This window comes from Doryrhamphus excisus, linkage group LG20 (assembly GCF_037039965.1).
Source record: "Doryrhamphus excisus strain RoL-2023G ecotype Guam linkage group LG20, RoL_Dexc_Guam_v1.1, whole genome shotgun sequence".
NCBI lineage: Eukaryota > Metazoa > Chordata > Actinopteri > Syngnathiformes > Syngnathidae > Doryrhamphus > Doryrhamphus excisus.
Genome location: NC_136376.1, coordinates 6,866,860 through 6,891,455, shown reverse-complemented (window position 1 = coordinate 6,891,455; position 24,596 = coordinate 6,866,860). Strand labels below are relative to the sequence as shown.

Sequence of the window (24,596 nt, the reverse complement as noted above, 5' to 3'; positions counted from 1 at the left end):
AAACGTACAATAAACGTCTTATTAAAATCTCTTTATTCTCTCTTACACGTGACACATACATCATGCACACACCAAAACACACCTTCACATTGGCGGAGGCGAGACGCCCTGTCACATGAATTCATGTGACATCAGTAAACAGAAGAAAACTCACAAAAAGTTAGCAATATCGAGTGAAATTTCAGGATTAACTTCATTTATGACCTTCCTTAAACTTCTGAATGAACACATCCAGCTTTTCAATATTTGGCACAAGTGAGTGAACCATGTTTGGAACAATAAAAGTCCTGGTTAAATTAGAATTGGTATGTAAGCAGTCCTCTTAGTCCTTCAACAGTTGGACATGTGCATTCAGAAGTTTAAAAGGTCAAAAGGTGAAATTGTAGTGCTTTTTCACTTCATCGTTTAGCTGAATATCCCTAACGTAGATAAGTGTATGTATCGAATATGTCCTGTCTTTTAAAACATGAATGGAATCCACCTTAAATCAGCTCTTATTTCAGTGTAGTTCAGACGTCACAGTAAAAGCAGCAGAGAACATGTCAACCGTGAGAAGATGTACAGCCAGCATTCAGTGGAACCTAAACCCTTTGTAAAGCAGGTTTTTAAAGTTTACACATGTTTCCATTTGAGCAGAAACATTGTATTAATTTAATGTTTATTTATTTAACTGTCCAACATTTGCGGAAGGTTTTTAAATTGAGATGTAATAGCGCAGGGCACATATTTCCTGGTGAGATTTGCATATATGTTTGAGTCATGCAAGCAGTCAACGCCATCCAAAAGTGGTACTTGGAGACTTGTAGTGTCAAGAAAATCACACAGTAGGGACAATAGGCAACATTGAGGACGAAGGAATTGCAGTAGAATTAAAAAAAAACAATAATAATTTACTTTGCAAAGATAATAATATCACACAGGTATTCATTATGTCAACATTTGCTAATTTTAACAGTACATTGTGCAAAAACTGAGCATTATTATCTTTGTAAAGACCCTGGAGTCATTTTAATGTGTACCCAATGAAAGGTCCAATGATCACATAGTATGCACTGAAATAAAAGGAAATCAAAACAAAGCATGTCAGTAGTTAAAAGAGAAGAGCAGAATCAAAAGCAGCAACTACCAACCATGGAAGGCGACTGAGCCTTCACTTGATATGCATAAATAAACTTTTAACGGGAACTTGCCTGCACTTTGAAGAACAAGAGCTTCCCTAGTGGAGGATGGAAGAACTGCACCATAAGGCACTGTGTTGTGGCCTGGTGGATGCTGTTTGGGTTCCTCCTCACCGGACCATCAGCCAGTCTCTTCTTCCTGTATGAAATGGTAGAGCCTCGTGCACTCGTCCGTGAAGCTGTGCTGACCCGTCGCGTCACAGAACACGCCTCCCTGTTGGAGACATGCTGCGTAGCGCCGAGCCTGGGCTCGCCCGGCACACAGGCCACGACCCAGCAGCCAGTCGACCAGGTCGCAGCCCCGGAACGTGCTTTGGATGTGGGGTTGCTGGTTAGGTGAGTCTAGGTCGGGTTCATGCTGGTGTTGGTCAGCCTGAGGATCCGGCTGCTGCTGCTGCTGCAGGAGGTCGCTCCAGAACCTGTCATTATTATCAGAGCAAGGATTCACCTGTCGGAGCGCTCACACTCTCTCCTGAGCCACTAGGGGGAGCAAGAGAGGAGGTGGAGCCAAAACAGAATGCAGGGAGGGAGGAAAGAAAAAGAAAGCGAGAACAGTGCAAAGAATTGTTTGTGAGAAAGAAAAGCAAAGCACCCAAGATCCCAAAACATCCAAAGAATCCCGTTAGTCAAGTTTTATAATAGGTAGAAGGAAGAAATTTGATGTCTTTGTGTTTTTACAAAGGTGCAAGAAGATGAAATCATAGCCTAAAGCAGTAGTACTACTACTAACTTTTATGAGTATTACTGAAAATAAATTATGTGGCATTATAAACACAACAATTGTGCTTGGTTTCATGCAAGTAGCAGCAACAATTAAAATAAAAGCTGCGCTCAACTTTGTTTGGGGCTCAAACAGAACTACAGCACAATTCCTGAGGAGAAACATGCATAGGACGTGCGGAATATAAGGAAATGTCCACGCTTTACTATTTTGTTCTTAACCCTCAAAACACACTAAATGGTACTTAAGAATATCCTCTTTGTCCTTGAAAACATATTTGCAAATATTTAGCGCTATACTCCAAATTAAGTCATTTTTGTATATATAAGTGTAAGAATAAAGTGGTATTATTCTTCAAAGTATTACATATAAAGTAAACCACAATTTGAACAATAGAATCATGTCACTAAACTCATTCAATACCAAAGACGTAGTTATACGTTATATTTATGTATGTCTTTGACATTTTTTTGCACAAGAGGCTCCCCACCAATAAAATTTTACGTCAGCGCAATTTTAAGTCCTAAAAACAGATGTGAATTTGATCAGAGCTCGGACAGACAAATCCCACATGACAGGAAAGAGGAAGTGGGAGAGCGTGGAGTGTACGCATTGTAGGGAAATTTTAACCCACACGCATGCTCATACATAGTTCATTTCCAAATGTGAAAATTTGTAAATAGTTCATGGTGTCATGTTTGTAAATAAATTGCTATATCCATGTAACCATTTTTTTTGTGTTGTTTATGTTGTGGTATTGTTGTTTAAATATTTGAGCTGTGACAAAAGCAAAAAATATTTGCGTCAAAGTGAAAGTTATGCTTGAAATTTATCCTTTCACAAAAGTTTTTCTTACTTTTCTAGTTGGCAACTGATATTTTCCTGAAACTTACCTATGCTCTACTTACCAAAGTAAAAACGGAAAAAGGTAGAAGCAAACTTTTTTTCTGATGAATGCCCGGACTCTAATCTTTCTTTTGGTAGCTTCTATATTTCTATAGCCATAGAACAACAATATTCTGTGTGCCTTCAAAGATCACTCAAAATCATCTAAAATGGCTAGTACTGAAGGTGTTGTCTTTTGAAATATGGCTGGGATTGAATGAGTTCAGAATGGCACACAATATAATGTGATGAAAGTCACTGCAAATGTATGATTTGAAATAATACTTGTGTTAGTGTGGACATGGCCTAAAATATAAGCAGAAATAGAATAAATCAGCACCATCAGCTCCAAATCCATGCAGGATTAAAAGCTCAATAAAGACTGACTGTCCTAATATTAGACATTTTTTTAATGATAATGTTGAGTAAAAAAATAATATTAAACATACCTGCATGTGTGAACTATATCTTGCACACACTGCTCCTTGTGGTAGCGGACAAACTGCGTGCAGGTGAGTCTGACCTCCTCAGGACCTCCTGAAGGACTCTGCTCCTCTGCGTCGTGACCTCGCCACAACCCCTGCAACCTGTGGACACAACCCTGAGGTCACATGACTCACATCTCGTCATCAATATGATAAATCTCACCTTTTCTTGAAGGGTAAAATGATGAGGTGACGGTCCAGACCGAAGATCCCGAAGGACAGGAAGCCCTGGGTTAAAGAGAATAATAATTTCTGAATATATGAAACACAGAAATTAAATAACGTGCATTCTCATGCCTGTCCGTAGTTTGCTACAGCACAAAAGAACTGCAATTCCAAGTAGAGTCGTCCTGGATCCTTGTTGAACAACCACCACAGGCAGCTGGAGAGGTTCTGTACAGAAACACAGTACGGAAGATTTAAAAAAAAAAATAGGTAACAAACAAATCTGTATAAAGATTAAATTCTCACTGCTAGCAAGCTGACAATAAGGAGGAGACACAGCAAGACGTGTCTGACTGTTTGCTTATCATCAGCAGCGTGTTGACGCTCTGGTCCAGCCAGGTTTAGAAGATGCTCCGACGAGGAAGAATTCTGTTGATGCCCATCGCACAGCCCCCCTGTGTGGCCTGAAGTGGAAAAAAAACAACAACTCTATATCAGTGTACAGTCCCTCGTTTATTGTGGTTACTTGGTTCCAGACTTGACCATGATAAGTGAATTTCCACAAAGCAGGATTCAACATAAATGGAATATTTTCATAGTTAAAGCTGTTTATGACCTTCTAAATATAGTTTGTACCATTATTCAAGCCCCGTAGACATGAAATAGCACCCCTATAGTAATATTTACGCTTGTATAACCCAATATAGTAGACACAATAACGGAGACGCCATCTCAGGACATAAATAACACTGCTAACCTGCTGCTAGCACTCAGCTAACGGTCAACATTATTTAGCTGAGAAGCCACATATTGTATTGCATTTCATATCACATTTTTTGAATAGCTATTCATGTTTTCGATCATTTAGCCAGTTTTATGCTTGCAAATGCTTAATTTAGGCAGTGAATGCATGCAATTTGCCGAATAATAGACCGTATTTAACGATGAAACAGCATTTCATTATCTTTTGAATAAACAATATATAGTTTATTAGCAGTATTAAGTAGTATTAATTAATCTACAAAACAAATTCAACAGTAAATGCATTATACAGTCACATAAAACAAATGAATAATATTTGTATGTCATACCAGTGTTGTTGCCGTGGTTCAGCTGTGTGCTGGCAATCATATCAGGTACCGACTGGAAAGGAGGAGTGTGTGTGTCTACCGCACACAAAACATAATCATGAATAAATAATAAATATTCAGTATATTATCACACACATAGCAGTCATGATACCTGAGTTAATGCTGCAGGCAGGTGAAGTTTCTGCGTAATGCTGCTGCTGCTGTGGTTGTTGTGTATCTTCCACACCACCAGGGGTCCTCGAATCCTCATTATGAGCAGCAGGAACAGGAGTTCTATTCAGGACGTGGTATCCTCTCTGCTCCCTGCCTCCCTGGCTGAGACCCATGAGAGAGATCGCACCCAGGCCCAGGCTGACTGCAAGCACCACGGCTGTGCTGATGATCTTTATAATAAATTATGGAAAACAAAACATTTATTCACAAACACACTTAAAACAGAATTTTCAACATGAACTTAACAGTGTGGAGAGCGTAAGTGGTGATACATTGCAAGGTGTCTAACCTGAGCTTTGCCGTAGAAGAAGGCTGAATCAATGGTGTCGGTCCTGTGGCCTGATAATAAAAGACCTCCGACCATGATTAAGGGAACCCTACACACAAGAATATTTACACTGAAAGTAATGACCAAAAACATTCTGCATACTAAAACCTATGTTGTTATTTTTATTTATTTTTCCTAAATACATTTTAAAATATGAAATAATATAATATGGTAAGCTAGTGTCTCAATAAAGCATTCACATCTTAGTTTCCTGTTGTAGGTGACAAAGCAAATTAGTGTAATATGTAATAATCCTGTATATTTATGCACTCACATGTTTGACAAGTCAATCCACGTAAAATTCCAAATTATTCCTGCTCTTTTTTTGCATGTCAATGGAACTCACCCCCAACCCAAAACCATGAAAACTGCCGGTCGCAGCCTCAGCAGATCATCTCTGCTGGTCAGAGCCAAGCAGAGTGGGATTAGACCTAAAAAAAGGGGGGGTGGGGGTGGGGTGGAGGAGAGGGGAGGCAATCACTCGCATGCAGATTTCAGCAAATAAATGTTGACCAGATACGAGCACGTGCCTGTCCAAATGTACGTGCTGTACAGAGAGCTGTAAAGCAGCGAAAAGGCCAGAATTTTTCCGATGAGATTATCTTCTTGTCTGGCCAGGAAGTTCCACAGGATCATGCTGACACATACCAGAAACTAGGAAGCAGAGGGGCAAAGTGATCAGTCGATAGCGGCATTAAAAGCTCACATGGCACCACATAAGTATAAACCCAACCTGAGCCAAGAAGAGATTTAAGGCAAAGAGGTGAGGAAGACGGTTGAATTTTCTGCTGAGGAGCATCACCGCGATGGTCCAAACCTGCCACAAGAGGTGGAAAATGATACTAGGGATATTCCCAGAAGATATCAACAGAAAGTAAAAAATGAGAGCACACACCAGCGCCACCAGGCAAACGATGCTGATATTGAAGCTGACATTTTGGAGTTCTGCAACCAGAGGGGCAGGGTCCATGAGGGGGATTGTCAAAAGCCAGGCAGAGACGTAGATGATGGGGGCCGAGAGGAACGTGCTGATGACCATGCCTGAAGTCACCTGACAGCAGATGACAACAAAGTTAATACATTAGAACGCTATTGTAATGCTAATACACTAACTGCAGAGTAGGGAGGAAGTGGGTGGGCGGGGTCACTGGAGACAACAAATACTGAATGTTGTGTTTCCCATCTAAATTGTTCAATAACAGGCATCTTTGTCTTGGCTGTCATTTCAATGTGACCCAACCCAACTGGGGGGTCGGCATCACAATACAGCATATGCTGCTATGCTACAAGTACTCACCACTTCCAGCTCTAAGCTGTAGTGTCCGGCATAGATGGCCACACTGGGTGCGGTGGGGAAGACGCCGTACAGGAAAGCAAAGTTGGACAAACTGGTGTGGTTGGCACTGGTACTGTTGACACCCACGTCCAGAATATCCATCATGTCCTTGCAGACAAGCGGCATTACCAAACTGGTGGACAAAATCGTTATTTCGGATTAATACGTCATAATGTAAGTAGTATGTACATAAGCATTTTCACATTTTAAGGTTTTTCTTCTTTTTAAATCTAAAAAACAAAGAAACCCACAACCATCCTAATTTGGAAATGACATAGACCATCTCTCCATCCATCCATCCATTCTCTATGCTTCTTATCCTCATTAGGGTTGTGGTGTATGCTGGAGCCTATCCCAGCTGGCGAAGGGTGAGAGGTGAGGTACACCCTGAACTAATCGCTAGTCAATTGCAGGGCAATTGGCGGCCGAGTGGTTAGCGCGTAGACCAGGGTTCAATACCACCCTCGGCCATTTCTGTGTGGAGTTTGCATGTTCTCCCCGTGCATGCGTGGGTTTTCTCCGGGTACTCCGGTTTCCTCCCACATTCCAAAAACATGCTAGGTTAATTGGTGACTCGAAATTGTCCTTAGGTATGAATGTGAGTGTGAATGGTTGTTTGTCTATATGTGCCCTGTGATTGGCTGGCGACCAGTCCAGGGTCCCCTGTACCCTGCCTCTCGCCCCTGAAGACAGCTGGGATAGGCTCCAGCACCCCTTGCGACCCTCGTGAGGATAAGCGGTAAAAAATGAATGAATGAATGAATTGCAGGGCACATATAGACAAACAACCATTCACACTCACATTCATACCTATGGACCAGACCTTCTGTGTATGCATGAATTTCTGAGAGATATTCCATGTCTCACATTTATCCAGACTTGCACCAAAACTCTATTTGTGCTTCTACAAGTTGGTGTTAGAAGCAGTTTTAGTAAAATTTGAACCAAAAGACAATCAATGACATAAATTTCTGCTCACAGTTTGGCAGTGATGAGAAGAATCAAAGCGACTCCAGCATCTCGTGTCAGCTTTCTCAACTGACCCACCTGCAACAGAAACATAGAGACAAGTAGTGTTCTCTTATACGGTCCTATGCAATGAATACTGTGCAAAGGAACAAGCCTAAGAACACATATAGCGGCTGTTCGCGAAGCCAAAGCAGAACCAAGACAGACCATGGTGAGGCCCAAGTAGAACAAGGCCGCTCCTCCAAAAGAGTTAGCCAAGCCATCAATGAAGTCGGACAGCACAGCAGGGATCCTCTGGCCCAAAGCGAAGTGAGAGGCGATCCCTATGACCACCATGAACACGATTGGATTTTTCAACACCTGGACAGTAGAGTTCAGTCTTAAATTATTAAACACACATTTGTTGACCTTCAATCTGAATTTAGACCTCACTATTAAATTAAATTAAACTTGAACATTTATAACCGAGGCCCAAGCAAAGTGCAATTGAACAGTGAATGACACAGCCAAAAAAATATCAACAGTAACCTACTTCAACATATTGATCTACAGTAGATTGTCTGCCATGTTTGTAGTCCACATTCAAAATGTGTCAGAATGATCCTGTGGAACTACCTGGCATTACCTCGAATCAGAATCTTTAAGTTTTATCATAACTTGTACAACCCGTGGGATACAATACGGTGGTCTACAAGCACACATTTCTAGTTTTGGTTAACTAGGGCCTTCAAAAGCGCCAATGCAGAGACGGTACCTGTAGGACAACAACTGCCAGAACTCCTGCAGTGCTTCGCTGCACGTTGCCGGCCTGCCTCCACTTCTGCACCTCACAGAGAGCAAATCCAATGGGATTGAGCAGCATCAGGGACACAGGAGCAACTAGATAGATGTACTGGAGGTACTCTGGGTAGGTGCTCCTATACAAAGCATCAACTGGAGAAAATATAAGGAGAGATAGTAAGAAGTTAAAGTACTAAGAAGTATTTACGGTATTTGTGGAGGCCTCACCAATGGGATACCCCAGTGCAAAGTCGTTGCTCTGTGTGGCAAAGATGGCGTACAGCCCAGCTTTACCGTACCTAGTTTCAGGACCTGCCACCATCAGTGTGAGAACACACACCAGTGCGAACACAGACACCTACACACACAGCACATATGTCAGGTGCATTCATGAGATGCTTATTTTGTACAAATCTCTTAAGAATTCCTGACCTTGGCGACCAGGATGCTCCACAAAAATGACCAAATAACGCCTCCAAAATCCAGGAGCACCATGTTTTTGAAAAGCAGAGCTGGGAGGGCAAATTTGGACACAAAGTTGCCCAGACCTTTTGCCTGGCTCTCAGTGATGATGTCAGCCCTACCGGGACAAAACACACAAAGGCTAAATTTAGCATTCATTGGCATTTCTAACCACCTTTTGCATTCAGTATCAGCTACCACTACATAGCTTACCCTGGACATTCATTGTAATTAGCATTTGCATTAATTTGACATAAATCAGTTGTGCGGAATGATGATTTACTCATAACACATTCATTACTACATATAATGGTTTCTAAATTATGCCTTTTGACATTGCTGGTTGACTTTCTGTGATCCATCAAAGCCACTCTGCTAAGTAAAACAAGCTTTGTATTTAATAAATGATGCAGAGATGCACCTGAAGACATCACACACACCTGCCAGCTATGTATCCACACAGAATGATGCCAAAACACTCCAGCAAGGCAGGAAATAGCTTGTCAATGGACATGTGTGGACCAGCAGCAGTGGAGCTCGCTAAGGTGCTGTGGGAGATGTTCTTCCCATGGATGAGCACGTAGCTGGCGGCAGTCTCCATGGTGATGGAAGGGCTGGGCCAGGTAATGGCTGGTTTGGGGAGTGGAAGGAGGCAAAGTAGCAACCTCAGTCAACTGTAAGCTCGCAATGTTAGCATAGTTAGGTGGCCTCGGTTACTGGCGATAGATTTTTAATCAAGTCTATTTGTTAAGCAATACTCTATCAAAGTAACGCTCAATGTTGTAAAGGCATGTCACCTCCAATAATAGCATGGCTAGCATCATTAGCTGATGTATGCTAAAAACATCAGGACACATAGAGCCTTCCGACGTTTATAACTTACACTTATCATTATTTTACGCATCTGGTATACTGTACTATAGTGTAATACGTCACTTTATAAAGAATATTGCGTACCTTTGTTACTTAAACCATCATTTTGGCCACGAAAGGTCTCTCAAGGTTGGTTGTCTCCAGTTTGAGCAGCACCGTTTCTGATTCTGACAGCTGGAAGTGACTGACAGGCCACCGAACCAATCGGAATCTAGACACGATTCAGCACCGCTGTAATTGGATCTACGGGAAATTGGGCGTGGTAATGGGCGGTGACATCATCATGTGACGAGCCATTGCTCATGTTTGTAGCTTTTCATAATGTGAATGGTTGTTTTCTATACATATGAATAAAATCATCCAAAGTGAAGCACAACCTTGTTGAATAACTTTATTTTTCTGATGTCACTTTGATTGTCTTAGAAAACAAAAATCTGGCCCACTTTTATTAACACATGTATACAAAATACCAAAGCCATGTTGTGTAAAGCAAAACAACGTAATACTGCACAAACCGTTTTTTAACACTTGATGAAACCATACAGACACACACATACACCCTTCATGTTTCAACAAGGCGTCTGTTAATGACAAACCAGCAAAAAAACAAGAATCAGTGCTGTTGCAACCGTGTGCAATAACATCCATGCATATATCTGAGACATGGATATGAATTAAAGGTGTGCTTTCCTCTCATTACATGAGAATATCAAATGAAAAGTACCATTCAGTGGTGGCAACGGAAACGCACAAGTAAACATACTGCAAAGGCACACTAGCTGGCTTTGGTTAATTCAACATTGCATTCCCCGATGCAGCAATGGTAGGGCCAACTTTAATTGTCTTTTATGACACTTTTTATGCACAATATACTCAATTTGTCATATGACCCCTGCTTTACGAGCAAACCTTACATATATTATTTTATTTAAGGCACAAAGGGCATCATTTCTAGCAATCTCATTCGAAATGTTAAAGCAGCCTGATATCATAATGGAAAGGCACAATATGAACACAGAACGGGGTTCTCCTAATTTGGACATTTGAACCCTAAAAGGACAAAACAAATCCCCTGAGGAAGCGTATTGACTGCAAGTGTGTGACTATGATTGGTTTCGTTTGAATTATTAGCTTCTTCACACACGCTCAAGTTTGTATTTCAATGTCAAAGTGTTGTCATGTGGAATAATATAAAATATTAGGCAAGCAGGAAGTGAAATCCTGTGATAGTAGAGTGTGAGACATTTTTCAGATTCGTGGATGAAACTCTCAAATAGACATTTTCCCTATCTTTTTTTTCTCCCTCTTAACACTGTTGTCGTCTGTCCACTTTGCATATTTTTTGCATATTGCTGCTCTTCTTCACCTGGGTATAGGAGGAAGAGGAGGAGCACCTCTTTCCTTTCTACCCGAACCTGCAAAAAAATGAAATTAAAAACAGGTTAAATCACACAGACTACTTTGAGTTGAGGTTAGCCTTAAGCTAAAGGCTAGACTGTGCATTTAATTCCGTCTGTTCGGTTGATTATCATTCATTAGTCTACACTTTTTATCATTTATAGTACATTTGTGATGCATATTTCGAGTGTCAACAATCGGTATTTCCACAAGTATGTCCATTAATTGTGATTTTTTTGCTCTTCCTGAGAGGCTCTCTGATGTTCCCACTCTTCTTTTGTTGTTTTGTCTTATGTAAGATTCTGGGATTATATGTGTGGAAAAATCGTTAATTGAATTGGTAACTGATATTGAGTGGCGAAGGGGTAGGATTTAATAAGCTTTGCTTCTTCCTGCTCCTTTTCAGACATGTGTAGTAATGAGGCAATTTGTGTGTGTGTGTGTGTATATATATATATATAGATAGATAGATATTGTAAGTGTATTGTATTGTAAGTGTATATGTGAGAAACAATAATGCAACACAGTATGCATGTCTGAAATAAATTAAGAAGAACAGAGGCTCTGGAATGAAATCCCTTGAGAATAGATGGAACCTACTATACACTAAAACCTGTTTGCTTTGTCCGCTATAACACTATAAAAGCTATATGGATATTTTCTTTAAATAGTTTAGCATATATTAACCTACATTGGATTGGTTTTAGCATCTTTAATGCATTTATTCATGTAAGATTAGTACTTCTTTCTAAAATACATAGTACAGCTTCATTGTCACAGGATTTTCTTTTCAAGTGTGGTCTTTTTTTCTGCCAGTAGGTGTCACTGTGTGTGTGTGTGTCAAGATGCAAGCAGATGTTGGCTGACCTCTGCCGTCCATCTTGCTGATCTTGCTGGGGTAGGTCTTGTGGAAGGGCTGATAGGGCTCGGGTGGCGGCAGGTCGGACACTGGGTGGAAAGTGAAGCGAACCTCCCAGTCATCTGGGAAAAGAGAGTGCGTGCGGCATCAGCGGATCAGATACTGTGTGTTAAATTCCTCATCTTCCAATTGTTAATACATAAATGAATCCCGTTAGCAGCACTCACCGTGTATCTGGTTGTGGTGTGAGTTTTGGAAGCCGTTGCCGATGGGTGGGGGTGGCGGAGGAGGTGCCCCTCCGGCGCCGGGTCTGTCCGGAGGCAGAGGGGGTCTACCACCGGGGCCGCCACGAGGAGAATCCGACCCGGGTCGTCCGATAGGAGAGTGCCCCGGCGATGCCCTCATGCTGCCTACGCTCACATTGCGGCCGGTGGGGGGCGGAGGAGGAAGAGGCCCTACGGAGACAAAAGTTAACCGATACTCTGAGACAATATTAAGTTATGTATTTACTTCAGGGTGTTATTATGACGATTTATCAACCTGTGCGTGTTGAATTTTGGTTTCTTCCAAAGGACGGCGGCCTCTCGTTGGGTGGGGGAGGGAGGGGTCCCGTGCGGACATGTGGTGAAGAGCTGAAATTGCTGGTGATAAGACAACATCATAAACTAATGTTTAAAAATAGCTGCAACGCAAATGGCTACTTGGCCACCGTTTTATGTCATAATAATACCTGTTGAGTGAGCTGTTTCTTTGGGGTAGTCGAGGCGTGCTGTGGTCGTCCCCCACGGCTGGTGTGGGTGGCAAAGGAGGAGGTCCAGGTCGCCCGGGCGGAAGAGGTGGTGCTCCCCCAGAAGAGCGAGAAGAAACAGACGAGGGAGGTTTGCAGTTGACGGCGGGAGGAGGCGGAGGGGGCAGGTCACGGGGCATGGACTGCCGGTGACCCCCAACTGGAGCCGGCGGAGGAGGAGGTCGGTCATCAGGAAGTGGGGGCCGGCTCCCTGGAGCTGGCGGTAAAGGTGGTCTGCTGTGGTTTGAGGATGGCGGGGGAGGCGGTGTGGTGAAGCTCGGCCTCGGCATCCCTGGCGGCTGGGGGAGAGGACCATGCCGCCCTGGGGGAAGACTGGGAGGTGGTGGCCCAGATGCGGGGCTGGATCTGGGTCCCACAGGAAGGGAAGGCGGTGGTGGGCCCGCACGGGGACTGAAGTTCTGGTTGGGTCGAGGCGTGTTAGGTATGGGTGGAGGACCTCCTGGAGTGTCTTGCCTTGATGAGTGATTTGTGCGGTTCTTGGGAAGGTCGGGAACGCCGCCGCGGAATGAAGAAGACGCTCCTTGGAATTTCGGAGGACCGCTACTGAAGGGGCTGGGACCGCTGTAGCGACTTGGGGTGATCGCCGGTCCTCTGGGGGGTCCCGAGTCTGGAGGAGGGAATGTAACATTGACTTTGATGCTACTGTTTTCATGATTTGTATGACTTTTACCATTGGAATCTCTGTTGGCTGCAGAGCGAAGTTTTGGCATTCCGCCGACAAAGAGGCCTCCTAAACCAGCAGGAGCTCCACCACCAAAGCTTCCACCCCCTCCTCCTCCACCTGAACTTACTCCACCTCCTCCTCCAACTCCTCCGCCTCCTTTGGGCTCTGAGATACAAACAAATATTAGTTAATTTCATACTCTCATTTCTGCTCAGCTGTGCAGAGGACACAAATGTCTTACTGTCCAATATTGGTCCACTGCGGTCATTGGTGACAGTCTTTTTAAGTTTGGCGCCTTTATGAATGTCCGACAACAGAGCATTCCTTCCTTTCTGTTCTCCACGGCTCGGTTTGTCTGTGTTAGCCTAAAACAGCAACACACGCACATAGACTTTAATGTATAGCAACAGGAAACCTTGCTTTATATGATAAAGTGTCCTGTTGATTGACTTACAACTGCAAAGGTGGGGGGAGGGGGTGCTCCTGGGGGAGGAGGCGGAGGCGGAGCTGGCATCTTCCTCTCTCCGCTTTACACTGTCTGCACTGTATGCTGCACCCTGGTGGACAAGGAATGGACGCAACACAAGGTAGTTTTTCATTCATTCATTTTCTACCGCTTTTCCTCACGAGGGTCGCGAGGGTGCTGGAGCCTATCCCAGCTGTCTTCGAGCAAGAGGCGGGGTACACCCTGGACTGGTCGCCAGCCAATTACAGGGCACATATAGACAAACAACCATTCACACTCACATTCATACCTATGGACAATTTGGAGTCGCCAATTAACCTAGCATGTTTTTGGAATGTGGGAGGAAACCGGAGTACCCGGAGAAAACCCACGCATGCACGGGGAGAACATGCAAACTCCACACAGAGATGACCGAGGGTGGAATTGAACTCCGGTCTCTTAGCTATGAGGCCTGCGTGCTCACCGCTCCTCCGCCATGCAGCCCTGTGTCTTTTTTTTATGTGCCCAATAACAAATAAGGAAGGAGCGGAACTCAGCGCAATGCAGTCCACTGATTGGTTGACAGAGAATTCACACAAAATAATGTATTTTCTCTTTTAAGTTCCATATAGGCTGCACGGTTAGCATGTAGGCCACACAGTCAGGAGATTGGGAAGACCTTGGTTCAAATCTCTGCTTGGGCATCTCTTTGTGGTTTGCATGTTCTCCCCGTGCATGCGTGGGTTTTCTCCGGGTACTCCGGTTTCCTCCCACATTCCAAAAAAATGCTAGGTTAATTGGCGACTCCAAATTGTCCATAGGTATGAATGTGAGTGTGAATGATTGTGATTGGCTGGCGACCAGTTCAAGGTGTACCTCGCCTCTCACCCAAAGTCAGGTGGGATAGGCTCCAGCATACCCTGCCACATGGCAAGATGTCTTTTCACTTCCTGGTTACTGTGCAGTGTGTATTTCATTGGGAGAGATACATGCCGAGTGCACATCTGTCAATTTGGGGTCTTTTTTTTTTGGTTTAGAACTGCATCAAACGTGTTGTTTTCTATTGTATTGTAAATGATGTGCACCATTTTGCCACCTACAGGACTGGAGTGGAACATCATCCATGTTTCTCTCAGGCTAGCCGCTAAGCTCCAACTATTTGTTGCTCGTTTTTTATGCTCTATTAAGTGGTTTTGTTTTCAAATTGGACTTCAATGAGTCTATAATTCCGGCGCCATCAGACTGTATTGAAGTGATTGTAAACAGATGCCGTGCTAAACGTAAAGCTGCATTCCACCCCCCTCCCCCCTCCCCTTCCCAACACATTGTCATAGCAACAGACGTGTTGTCATCTGGAAAACCTTGCAAACACCTTTAACAGATTCAGCGGCAACTTGAACAATAATATCACCATATTAACACTGACTTCCTGTATGCTGCTGATAAACAGGAAGTGCACTTTAGAACAGCTGTCATGTTGAGGCATCTTTCGCTTTCTTCACATGTAATTCATCTTCTACGTGAGTGATCTCTTTTCCACGTTTATACTGTGTTTTTTTTCCACACTACTTAGCCAGGTTCCTCACATCGCCGCCCTCGCTTGAACCCCCCCTCCATGACAGATGATCATGTGACTCAGGCTCAAAGCTGGTGTTTAAAGTTAAACTACGAGGGCTCACAGGGGACAAGACACCAAACTAAACGAATCGAGCATCTTGCAAACATTTTTAGCAGCTGAATTCACTTTTTTAATCAGATTAGATGCAGAAACAGACGATTTCCTGCGGCGGTGACGAAAACGCGCATGTGAGGACATGAGGCAGGAAGCGGTCGCTTGGTTTGACACTCTCGCAACGTCCCTCAATGAATAGACTCCATGTTACAGCTACTCGTGAACACTTAAAGCAGCCAAATTGCCAAACTCAACAATACCAGGGTATATGTTAACGTCACATGATGCAAGCCGACATGACCGCCCGTTGATGTCGCACACTGTGATCAGCTGCGGACACAGCGCAGCCATTGTGTATGTGTGTGTATGTGTGTGTGTGTGTGTGAGTGAGTGTCCAATGCAAATAACAAAAGGCCCAATTGTTTCCTTCCTAACGTCTACAGCGTGATCTGTGTCTCCACTGTCTTCGCTTGCCGCCAAACTCCACCTGCTTTGAAGAACATGACATGACACCAACACTCAAAGTGACTTAAAGCAGCACAAGGAAACAGCGTCTCCATACTTTTTTTCCCCACCTACTGCTGTTACGTATCATTTATCTGCTTATCTGTTAACGTTTCCGTCAAGACACAAATGGACTTGTGACGCAAAACTTCAGGTTCAACAATACCGCAATGGTCGCCATTTAGATTATTAGATAAATCTCCAGGTAGGAATTCTTTACAATCCTCAGGTATGATTAATGGAGACACAGCTTGGAAAAGAATGCAAGCAAAACAAAAAATATCATTTTATCTTAAAATGCGGGGCGGCACAGCGGTCTAGTGGTTAGCGCGCAGACCTCACAGCTAGGAGACCAGAGTTCAATTCCCCGTGCATGCGTGGGTTTTCTCCGGGTACTCCGGTTTCCTCCCACATTCCAAAAACATGCTAGGTTAATTGGCGACTCCAAATTGTCCATAGGTATGAATGTGAGTGTGAATGGTTGTTTGTCTATATGTGCCCTGTGATTGGCTGGCCACCAGTCCAGGGTGTACACCGCCTCTGGCCCGAAGACAGCTGGGATAGGCTCCAGCACCCCCGCGACCCTCGTGAGGAAAAAGCGGTAGAAAATGAATGAATGAATGAATCTTATAATGCACTCTGAAAATGTGTTGGCGTTGCAAGAAGTGTGCTGAGTGGCTAAGCTAACATCCTGTGCTGCATATGCATGGGACGTGTACACACACACACACACACACACACACACACACACACACACACGTGGTCTTTGCTCAAATTCAGCAGTGTAATTTGACCTCTCACTTAAGTTTAATGCATTCCAGTGATGAATGTGTGTAAAAGAAGTAGTACAAATAGTACAAATAGGAAGATAATAAACCATTTTAGGGGAGGGGGATACAACAAGTGTGTATGTTTTGACTTGAACAACAAAATACAGGATGTAAAAACCAAGTAGTATACCACCACCTCTACTGTAGTGGGTCATTTTAATGCATCATAACAATAATTTTAATGACTTAATTGCTTAGTTGTATTTTTTTTCTATATGATATATTATGTAATTTTTTAATTATTAGACTACACATCTAACGAAGCTGCTAATCCGATTTTGCAGCAGTTGTGTGGTGCAGTACAATTACAAGAGATGTCTTCCTATAATATTAATATCATAATAAATAATATAAAACCATATCCCAGAGCTCTTACAGAATAAAATAGATATAATTGTGGTTTTTTTTTGGTGTGTGTCACAGTCATCAGGCAGGCTACACATACATACTGTAACACAATCAAATCTGAACAACCAAATATATTAAATTGCCAAATTTGTTGTTCATATGTCAACAAAATATACATAAACCGTGAATATTTTGACCTCAAAACGTGCAAAATGAAATCTACTTACTCACTCTGCGTCCATAGAAGAATCTAGAAGAAGCACCTCAGTTCCGTCCTTCTAAAAATGCAAAATGTGAGAAGCAGCAACCATGCACCTAAAAAAAAAAAAAAGCAGAACATGAGCAGTTGCTAGAATGTAAAAAAAAAAAAAAAAAAAAAACGACTAGAACTTCCTGTAAACTCTATGTGGCGGCTAAACCCACTTCTTCTTTTTCCACTTCCCTACCAGCACAGACAGCATATATGTACTTCATTTCATCCTAAATATGCCCGCTTCTTCTTAAAACCATTCATATACAGTATGTGTAATGTTTGGCATCACCATATATGGTCAATGACATATCCACTTGGATTCAATCATTGTATTATTAACATTTTCATGAATATGATCAGAACGGGACACATGGGGACTGATATTGGTTAGAATAAAAACATCCTGTTGCCAATATTTATTTATTTATTTTACACATATTTATTTCATCATAAATATGATCTGTCCAGGATTTCGGCTGGGATAGGCTCATCATACCGGACGACCCGAGTGAGGACAATACACCGAGATGAGTAAATTAACAAAAAAGTGGTTCTAGCATATTCCGCAGAACCCCTTGGCATGTAGAAGAGAAGACTAGTGTCGCTTCACAGCGGCCACATCCTGTTATCTCAGCATCACACTTCCTGCTTTTTTAATTTTTTTTTTTTTCTTTTGGCAAGTTATGTATTAGCGTTAAAGACACACACAGGCTGTGTGTTCTTTAGTCGTTCTCTAGGCTCCACCGAGGGGTACAAATCAAACCTGTTCTAGCTGGTGCCCTGGGGCTGATGTAGCGTGTAGGGGGCCATTGCGAGAGGCTAATGCGGCATACATAAATGATAAATCAGCACGGAGCCTGGTCTGAATAAACATGAAATAGGAATTTAGCTCTGAAGTCAAGTTAGCTTTGCAGTCAGGTGCTGAATTTGCGGAAATCAGGGGTGTCCGCATTTTTTTCCCCACTGAGGGCCGCATACATAAAATGTCATAATTTTCGAATAATTGTCTCAGTTTTCATACATGGCCTTGGTTTTCAAACAATATTGAACTTTTGCCCCCAAGCTGTTCCGCGAAATCGAGTACCCAAACAAAGCACCATTTTTTTAATTGAGTGCAACTGCTAAATAACCTGCCATGGGGCCAAGGAAAGTTGTGAATTCCACTAATTTAATCACTGATAATAACAATTGAATTCGATCTTGCTATTCATTCATCCTTTGATCATTATTTCATATTGTTTTCTGCATGTAAAAGTATTTTTATTCTATATTAAATGTATTTTTCATTCATATTTTTGTTTGTGTGGAATGGATTATTTCCAATGGGAAAACTGCCTTGGTTTTTGTACATTTAGGTATGGAACAAATGATGAAAACCGATGTTCCATAGGTTTACCTGTATAGCTCACCTTAAAAATGTTTTTTTTCCTATGCAGATGCTTTGTTGTATTGACAACAAGCTTCTTTTTCCACCAATAAGAAGGTAGTGTTATAAATAACCAATTAAAATGACAATTATGGTTGTCTGGTACCAGTCTGGTCCCTGCTTAGACCTTGGATACAAGGTTGTGGACTCCTGAGAGTTAAAGATGCTGGAACTAAGAATTTCAGTACTTCAGTACTGATATCAGTTTGTATTCTTACAGAACCATGATCCCTGTATCCAACGGTTCCATACAAATACACGTATTGTTGCACCCCTAGTAATAATCCAAGTCATTAATAATGGATAACATTTATTTTTCAATACACCAAAGGCCAATAAAAAAATTGCTGCCGCCCACAAATGGCCCCCAGGCTGCACTTTGGGCACCACTGTTATGGATGCTTCATCACAGTGTACACGGAAACAACCCACAGCAGTTCATACAACGTTCCACTCACAGAAGAGCACATTTTCCAAACATTTGATCAGATGCTTTCCGTGAATGCTGACATCAGCATTTTCCCAAAGCCCCAAAAGACAAACAAGGCTGGTGCAAAGAAGGCAAAGTGAGAGTCATGCTTGAAATATTGATGCGGTACGAGCTGCTGCACCGGACACGGATACAGGAATCATCTCAAGCACGGAAGAAGGTACAAACAAAAACATGTTTTAGTAGGAATGTTGTAGCTTAACATGCTTGACCGCTTCTTGGACATTCCTCATGCGGAATGCATCATAGCGTTGCAGCACTTTGTAACGCATGGAGTTTGGGTCACATGATCTTTCTCCAGATGCATCACAAGCACAATATGAGCCACACTGATACGTTACGTTGTATGTTGCGTTACTAAAAACACTTTAAAGCAATCCCAGCATCAAGGCTATGGACGTCGACAACAAGCTTCCAATACAAGATTGTGGTACGTCTATCTAAAGATTCATTCATTCATTTTCTACCGCTTATCCTCACGAGGGTCAGGGGGTGTGCTGGAGCCTATCCCAGCTGTCTTCAGGCGAGAGTCGGGGTACACCCTGGAGTGGTTGCCAGCCAATACATATAGCTATATATATAGACAAACAACCATTCACACTCACATTCATACCTATGGACCAGGGGTCTCAAACTCAATTTACCTGGGGGCCAAGGTCTGGGTGAGGCTGGGCCGCATCAGGTTAAAAAATTTATATATATATATATATATATATATATATATATATATATATATATATATATATATATATATATATATATATATATATATATATATTAAAACAGAAAAAATCAATAAAAAAACTGTCTTCAATGCTTCTGCTTCTGCTATACCCTCCACTTTTTCAGTGCTTTAGGTTCTCTGATAAAACATTATTATAAATTATGATAAATTTTCATTTATTATAAATTATTAAATAAATGTTTAATGTTCATTGTTATTTTTCGACACAAAATAAGATGGAAAAATAAATAAGCAAATCAAAAAACAAATTAAACAAATTAATTTTTATTTATTATTATATTATTAAATAAACGTTTAATGTTAATTTTTATTTTTCGACACAAAATAAGATGGAAAAATAAATAAGCAATTCAAAAAACAAATTAAACATTCATTCATTCAACAAAGGCGGGGGCCTGAAACTAGCATCCGTGAGTTTGAGACCCCTGCTATGGACAATTTGGAGTCACCAATTAACCTAGCATGTTTTTGGAATGTGGAAGGAAACCGGAGTACCCGGAGAAAACCCACACATTCACAGGGAGAACATGCAAACTCCACACAGAGATGGCCGAGGGTGGAATTGAACCCTGGTCTCCTAGCTGTGAGGTCTGCGTGCTAACCACTCATCCACCATGCAGCCTTTATCTAAAGATTCAAAATTTGGCTATGGTGTGACTCATTTCCGGCCAAACTGTAGTATATATTCAATCTTCGGTCTCCTCATGTAAAGCATGTGACTCTAGAGTATCTCTAAATATCTCCATATCTGTGCATGCAACAACTGAGTCATGTGTTGTTGATGTCACCAGCCAAAAAGATCTCCTCCGAGCATTTATTAACTTTGGCTTTTGTTCCCCTTTTTGTAAGCCAAGCAGTTTTCTCCACAGACACTGGAAAGCATCAAGCAGCTCTGTGAGAAAGTCAGACTAAATCAATCCATAACGATTCTGTCCAAAAAGGCAACCGGTGGCTACTTCAGTGAGGAATTCCTGGAACTCAAACGTTGCGATGACCTCAAACCAGTTGTGTCACAAACTCACGGATGACAAGACACAGAGAAGCTAAGCTGAACGCAACCACCACAAAACCCTGCTGCTTTTCACACTTGGTTAAAAGACATGATGGATGCCCTGGCAGCATCCTGAGACTAGTAAATAGCTGGGTGTGCATTGCACATGTGCTGCTCCGTAGTGCTAAACAGCACAGGAAGTGGCTTTGACATTCCGGTTGCACCAAAACAACTAATTGTCCTTTTTGTTGTCCTTTATTATTAACTCATTCTAAATCAAAGATGCATTTCAACTTCTTTCTAAACTTAAATGCCCAAGATAATGATAACATGGTTCATTGCACATGCTTTGGTCTCTGTGCATCATTTGTGGATTGGTTTTCAAGGCCAAATATCAAGGCCCAAAAAAGGCCAGCATTGATAGTCCAGTGAACGGCATCATGCCACGCTTATCATGTGAACATCTCAGGTCACTGAGAATGGTGCAGGCCGGTTTGACCAGGATCGTTACACCCGGTTGCAACACCCGCGGAACCGGTTTCGCGGGTGTTGCGAAGTCCCAGTCGTACAGGACAGGAAACACCCGGCAGGGACAACACCCGGATCAGCAGCACCACTGTGTGTCAACTCGGTATTGACTGTTGTGACTTTGTGTTTGGCAGGTGCCTTTTTCTTTTGTTAAGTTCATTATTTTTAAGTTATTATAACTTTGAATTTTTTATGTCTGTATACCAATATCTGAAAAAAATCCAGTTTAGAGCTTCAAAATAAAACTTAGAGCTGTCACAAAAGCAAACAATTTGTGTCAAAGTGAAAGTTATGCTTGAAATATATATTTTCACAAAAACCTGGTTTTCTCCCTGTTTTAGTCGGGAGCTGATATTTTCCTGAAACTTACATATGTTCTACTGCTGATAACTAAAGAACAGAAAAAGGTAAGAACAAACATTTTTCTTCTGATGTCAAAGTGAAAGTTATGCTTCAAATGTATCTTTTCACAAAAACCTGTTTTTCTCCGTTTTAGTCGGGAGCTGATATTTTCCTGAAACTTAAATATGTTCTACTGTTTTTTTCTGATGAAAGACGGGAGTCTAATCTTTATAGCCATAGAACACAATATTCTGTTTATCTCGAAAAATCTAGTCAAAATGGTCGAAAATGACTACATGAGAGACTACAAGTACTACGGTACTGAAGGGGTTGTCTTCTGAAAAATGGCTGTCTTAGCAATGACTGTATGCTTCCATCTTTGTGGAACACTATTAGGAAAACCTTTTCTCTTCCCAGTGCACAAAGCAACGTCCGCAAAGGCATGCTTGGTGGAGTTTGGTGCGGAAGAACTGCAACAGGTCACACACCTGACCTCACAAAAAAAAAAAAATCACAGGCACACTCCAAAGTATTTGCAGACAAGGGGAAGCTGTTATAAGGCAGAGATACTTCAAAATCAACCAATAATCCAGCAATTATTGGTCTGGGCCGTTCACACACTGAACCCAGCTGTAACTGTGTGCATGTCACACAGGAACACTTCAAAGCTTTCCAAAATTCACTGTCACAACTTTGATAGTGTAAAGGTGCAAGAGCCATAACAGAGGCAGGACAGCTGCTATGTGAAAAAGAAAGCCTGGACAGTGTGCTGAAGCACACACGTTCTGCAATATCTGGTTCTGTGTGAAAGGCACAGACAAATACATTCCAGGTTAGAAGTTTTTTGTATGCGAACATGTCTTATTACAGCTTCTCATCCTCTGGGAAGACTTTAAGAGTGTGTCTGTGCCAGTTCTACCATGTTGTCTTTTGGTTCTGTGTGAAAGGAAAAGGCAAATAAAAGCTGGATCTTCAGTTGGGCTCTAATGTAGCAATTTTGCACAAGAAAGCTACATGTGCAGTAACTCATACGTGACTGCAAATACTGCTACCATTACAGTGCCAAGATACATTTAGCAGTAATATAATGCATCAGTCATCATCTAAACTCTACTCCTCTCCTGTAGAAGCTCTGTGTTTACAGAACCAGCTCGGCTAAAAAAAAAAAAAAAAAGAGTGCAGTGTGTGTCCTAAACAGGATGCACAGACTCACTTAATGATGCGGATCATTTCACCATCTGAGATCAATATGCATGCAGCAGTCCTTATATAAAGGCCTGTGTGACAATAACAAAGCCCAAATGTGGGAAAACACTGCCCCTTTCCCTCCAAACAGTTTTAAGCTAGGAAACGCGTCATTTTTTTTTACAAATGGCGAAATGGGGGGAAAAAAGGCAGACCAATCTGGGCCTGCAGCCAACAACAACGCCTCGCTGAGCGTCCAGCAGCAGAACTTCTTTGGAGTGTGGAGTAAACAATCCCTGCTGCAGTGATTGCCAGCTGCTTGGAGGAGGAAGATGACAACTCTTTATCGACAGCGATAACTTCCGTCCGTTCATCCGTCCGAGTGACGACACTCGTTACTTTGTGTTTGCGTTACTCACCTCAGCATGCGTGGAGCACCGTGCGCGGCCCAGTAAAATCGTCCACGGGGCGTCAAACTGTACGATGAAGCGGCTTGTGTGGATCTGTGCATGCAGTCAATGGTCAAATCTGCAGAGGGGCGGGGCCAGATGATCCTCTTCTTCTTCCTCCTCCTCCTCCTCCTCCGCCACCGCCTCCTCTTCTCCTTGCATGCACACTGGTTGCTTTTGAAGAGAACCTTTTTAGTACATCACAGTGCAAATTTTGTAATTTTAAGCGTACTGTCCCAAGAATTCCCTAAAAAGTCAAAATAAGCCTGTACTTGAATTCGCCAAAGAATTAATAAATAATAAAAATAAAGTCAAAATAATAAATAACACAGAGTAAATTGTTAGCGACAGTTTTGTGATGCAAAATGTACTACATTTTTGAACGCAAACTCCCTACTCTCCCGAACTACATTCTTCCTCACCGAAATCCGTCCGGAACAATGTCTTCATGTCAACAAAATCCAAACTATCCCTTTAACAAGCCGAAGGTCCTTACTCAACAGGAAAAACAATACTTTAATCATCACACAGCAGCTTAACACACCATAACACATTCTACCGCTACCATTCTACCATAACACATTTCTACCGCTTTTTCCTCACGAGGGTCGCGGGGGGTGCTGGAGCCTATCCCAGCTGTCTTCAGGCGAGAGGCGGGGTACACCCTGGACTGGTGGCCAGCCAATCACAGGGCACATATAGACAAACAACCATTCACACTCACATTCATACCTATGGACAATTTGGAGTCACCAATTAACCTAGCATGTTTTTGGAATGTGGGAGGAAACCGGAGTACCCGGAGAAAACCCACGCATGCACAGGGGAGAACATACAAACTTCACACAAGAGATGCCCGAGGGTGGAATTGAACCCTGGTCTCCTAGCTGTGAGGTCTGCGCGCTAACCACTAGACCGCCGCCCACCATAACACATTATATTTTTCACTTTTACATATTTCTTATATTGCTTTTTTAATTATTGGGGGGGAAAGTCCAACACCGCTACGGACTGATATCACATTTTTATGCTGATTTCGGTACAACCCACCCCCCCACAAAAAAAAAACCTAATGATAAAATACAAAGAGCCATCTCAATTAGACAAGAGAGGTCCGATCTGATTGTGTTATTTGTAAATTTCCAGCTATTTACACGCCTTAGCTTTTGTGTC

General features: G+C 42.3%; 2 protein-coding genes across 6 annotated transcripts; both read right to left on the bottom strand.

The window, feature by feature from the left end:
• Positions 1-2: 2 nt before the first annotated feature.
• Positions 3-9,694, bottom strand: gpr155b (G protein-coupled receptor 155b). 4 transcript variants are annotated; one of them, XR_009120431.2, is made up of 21 exons: positions 9,571-9,694; positions 9,054-9,243; positions 8,584-8,731; positions 8,380-8,509; positions 8,126-8,304; positions 7,579-7,731; positions 7,382-7,449; positions 6,364-6,535; positions 5,962-6,117; positions 5,800-5,883; positions 5,597-5,720; positions 5,413-5,497; positions 5,028-5,115; positions 4,677-4,908; positions 4,526-4,600; positions 3,741-3,898; positions 3,567-3,662; positions 3,433-3,497; positions 3,234-3,371; positions 1,191-1,597; positions 3-1,052 (listed from the first exon to the last, which is right to left on the bottom strand). XR_009120431.2 is itself a non-coding variant. In XM_058059058.2 (20 exons), the coding sequence occupies exons 2-20, from the start codon at positions 9,212-9,214 to the stop codon at positions 1,300-1,302; spliced, it is 2,610 nt and encodes an 869-aa protein (XP_057915041.2). In that variant the 5' UTR covers positions 9,215-9,243; positions 9,571-9,694; the 3' UTR covers positions 3-1,299. The 4 variants fall into 4 exon arrangements, 3 of the variants coding, with proteins under 3 accessions (XP_057915041.2, XP_057915043.2, XP_057915044.2); XM_058059058.2 differs by having other exon boundaries at positions 3-1,597; XM_058059060.2 differs by lacking the exon at positions 3-1,052 and having other exon boundaries at positions 1,445-1,658.
• A 169-nt stretch (positions 9,695-9,863) lies between these two features.
• wipf1b (WAS/WASL interacting protein family, member 1b) lies at positions 9,864-23,804 on the bottom strand. 2 transcript variants are annotated; one of them, XM_078787213.1, is made up of 10 exons: positions 23,394-23,804; positions 17,242-17,329; positions 13,670-13,772; positions 13,457-13,580; positions 13,222-13,380; positions 12,474-13,158; positions 12,284-12,384; positions 11,971-12,198; positions 11,752-11,865; positions 9,864-10,901 (listed from the first exon to the last, which is right to left on the bottom strand). In XM_078787213.1, the coding sequence occupies exons 3-10, from the start codon at positions 13,727-13,729 to the stop codon at positions 10,849-10,851; spliced, it is 1,524 nt and encodes a 507-aa protein (XP_078643339.1). In that variant the 5' UTR covers positions 13,730-13,772; positions 17,242-17,329; positions 23,394-23,804; the 3' UTR covers positions 9,864-10,848. The 2 variants fall into 2 exon arrangements, with proteins under 2 accessions (XP_078643339.1, XP_078643340.1); XM_078787214.1 differs by having other exon boundaries at positions 17,246-17,329.
• Between the last annotated feature and the right edge of the window lie 792 nt (positions 23,805-24,596).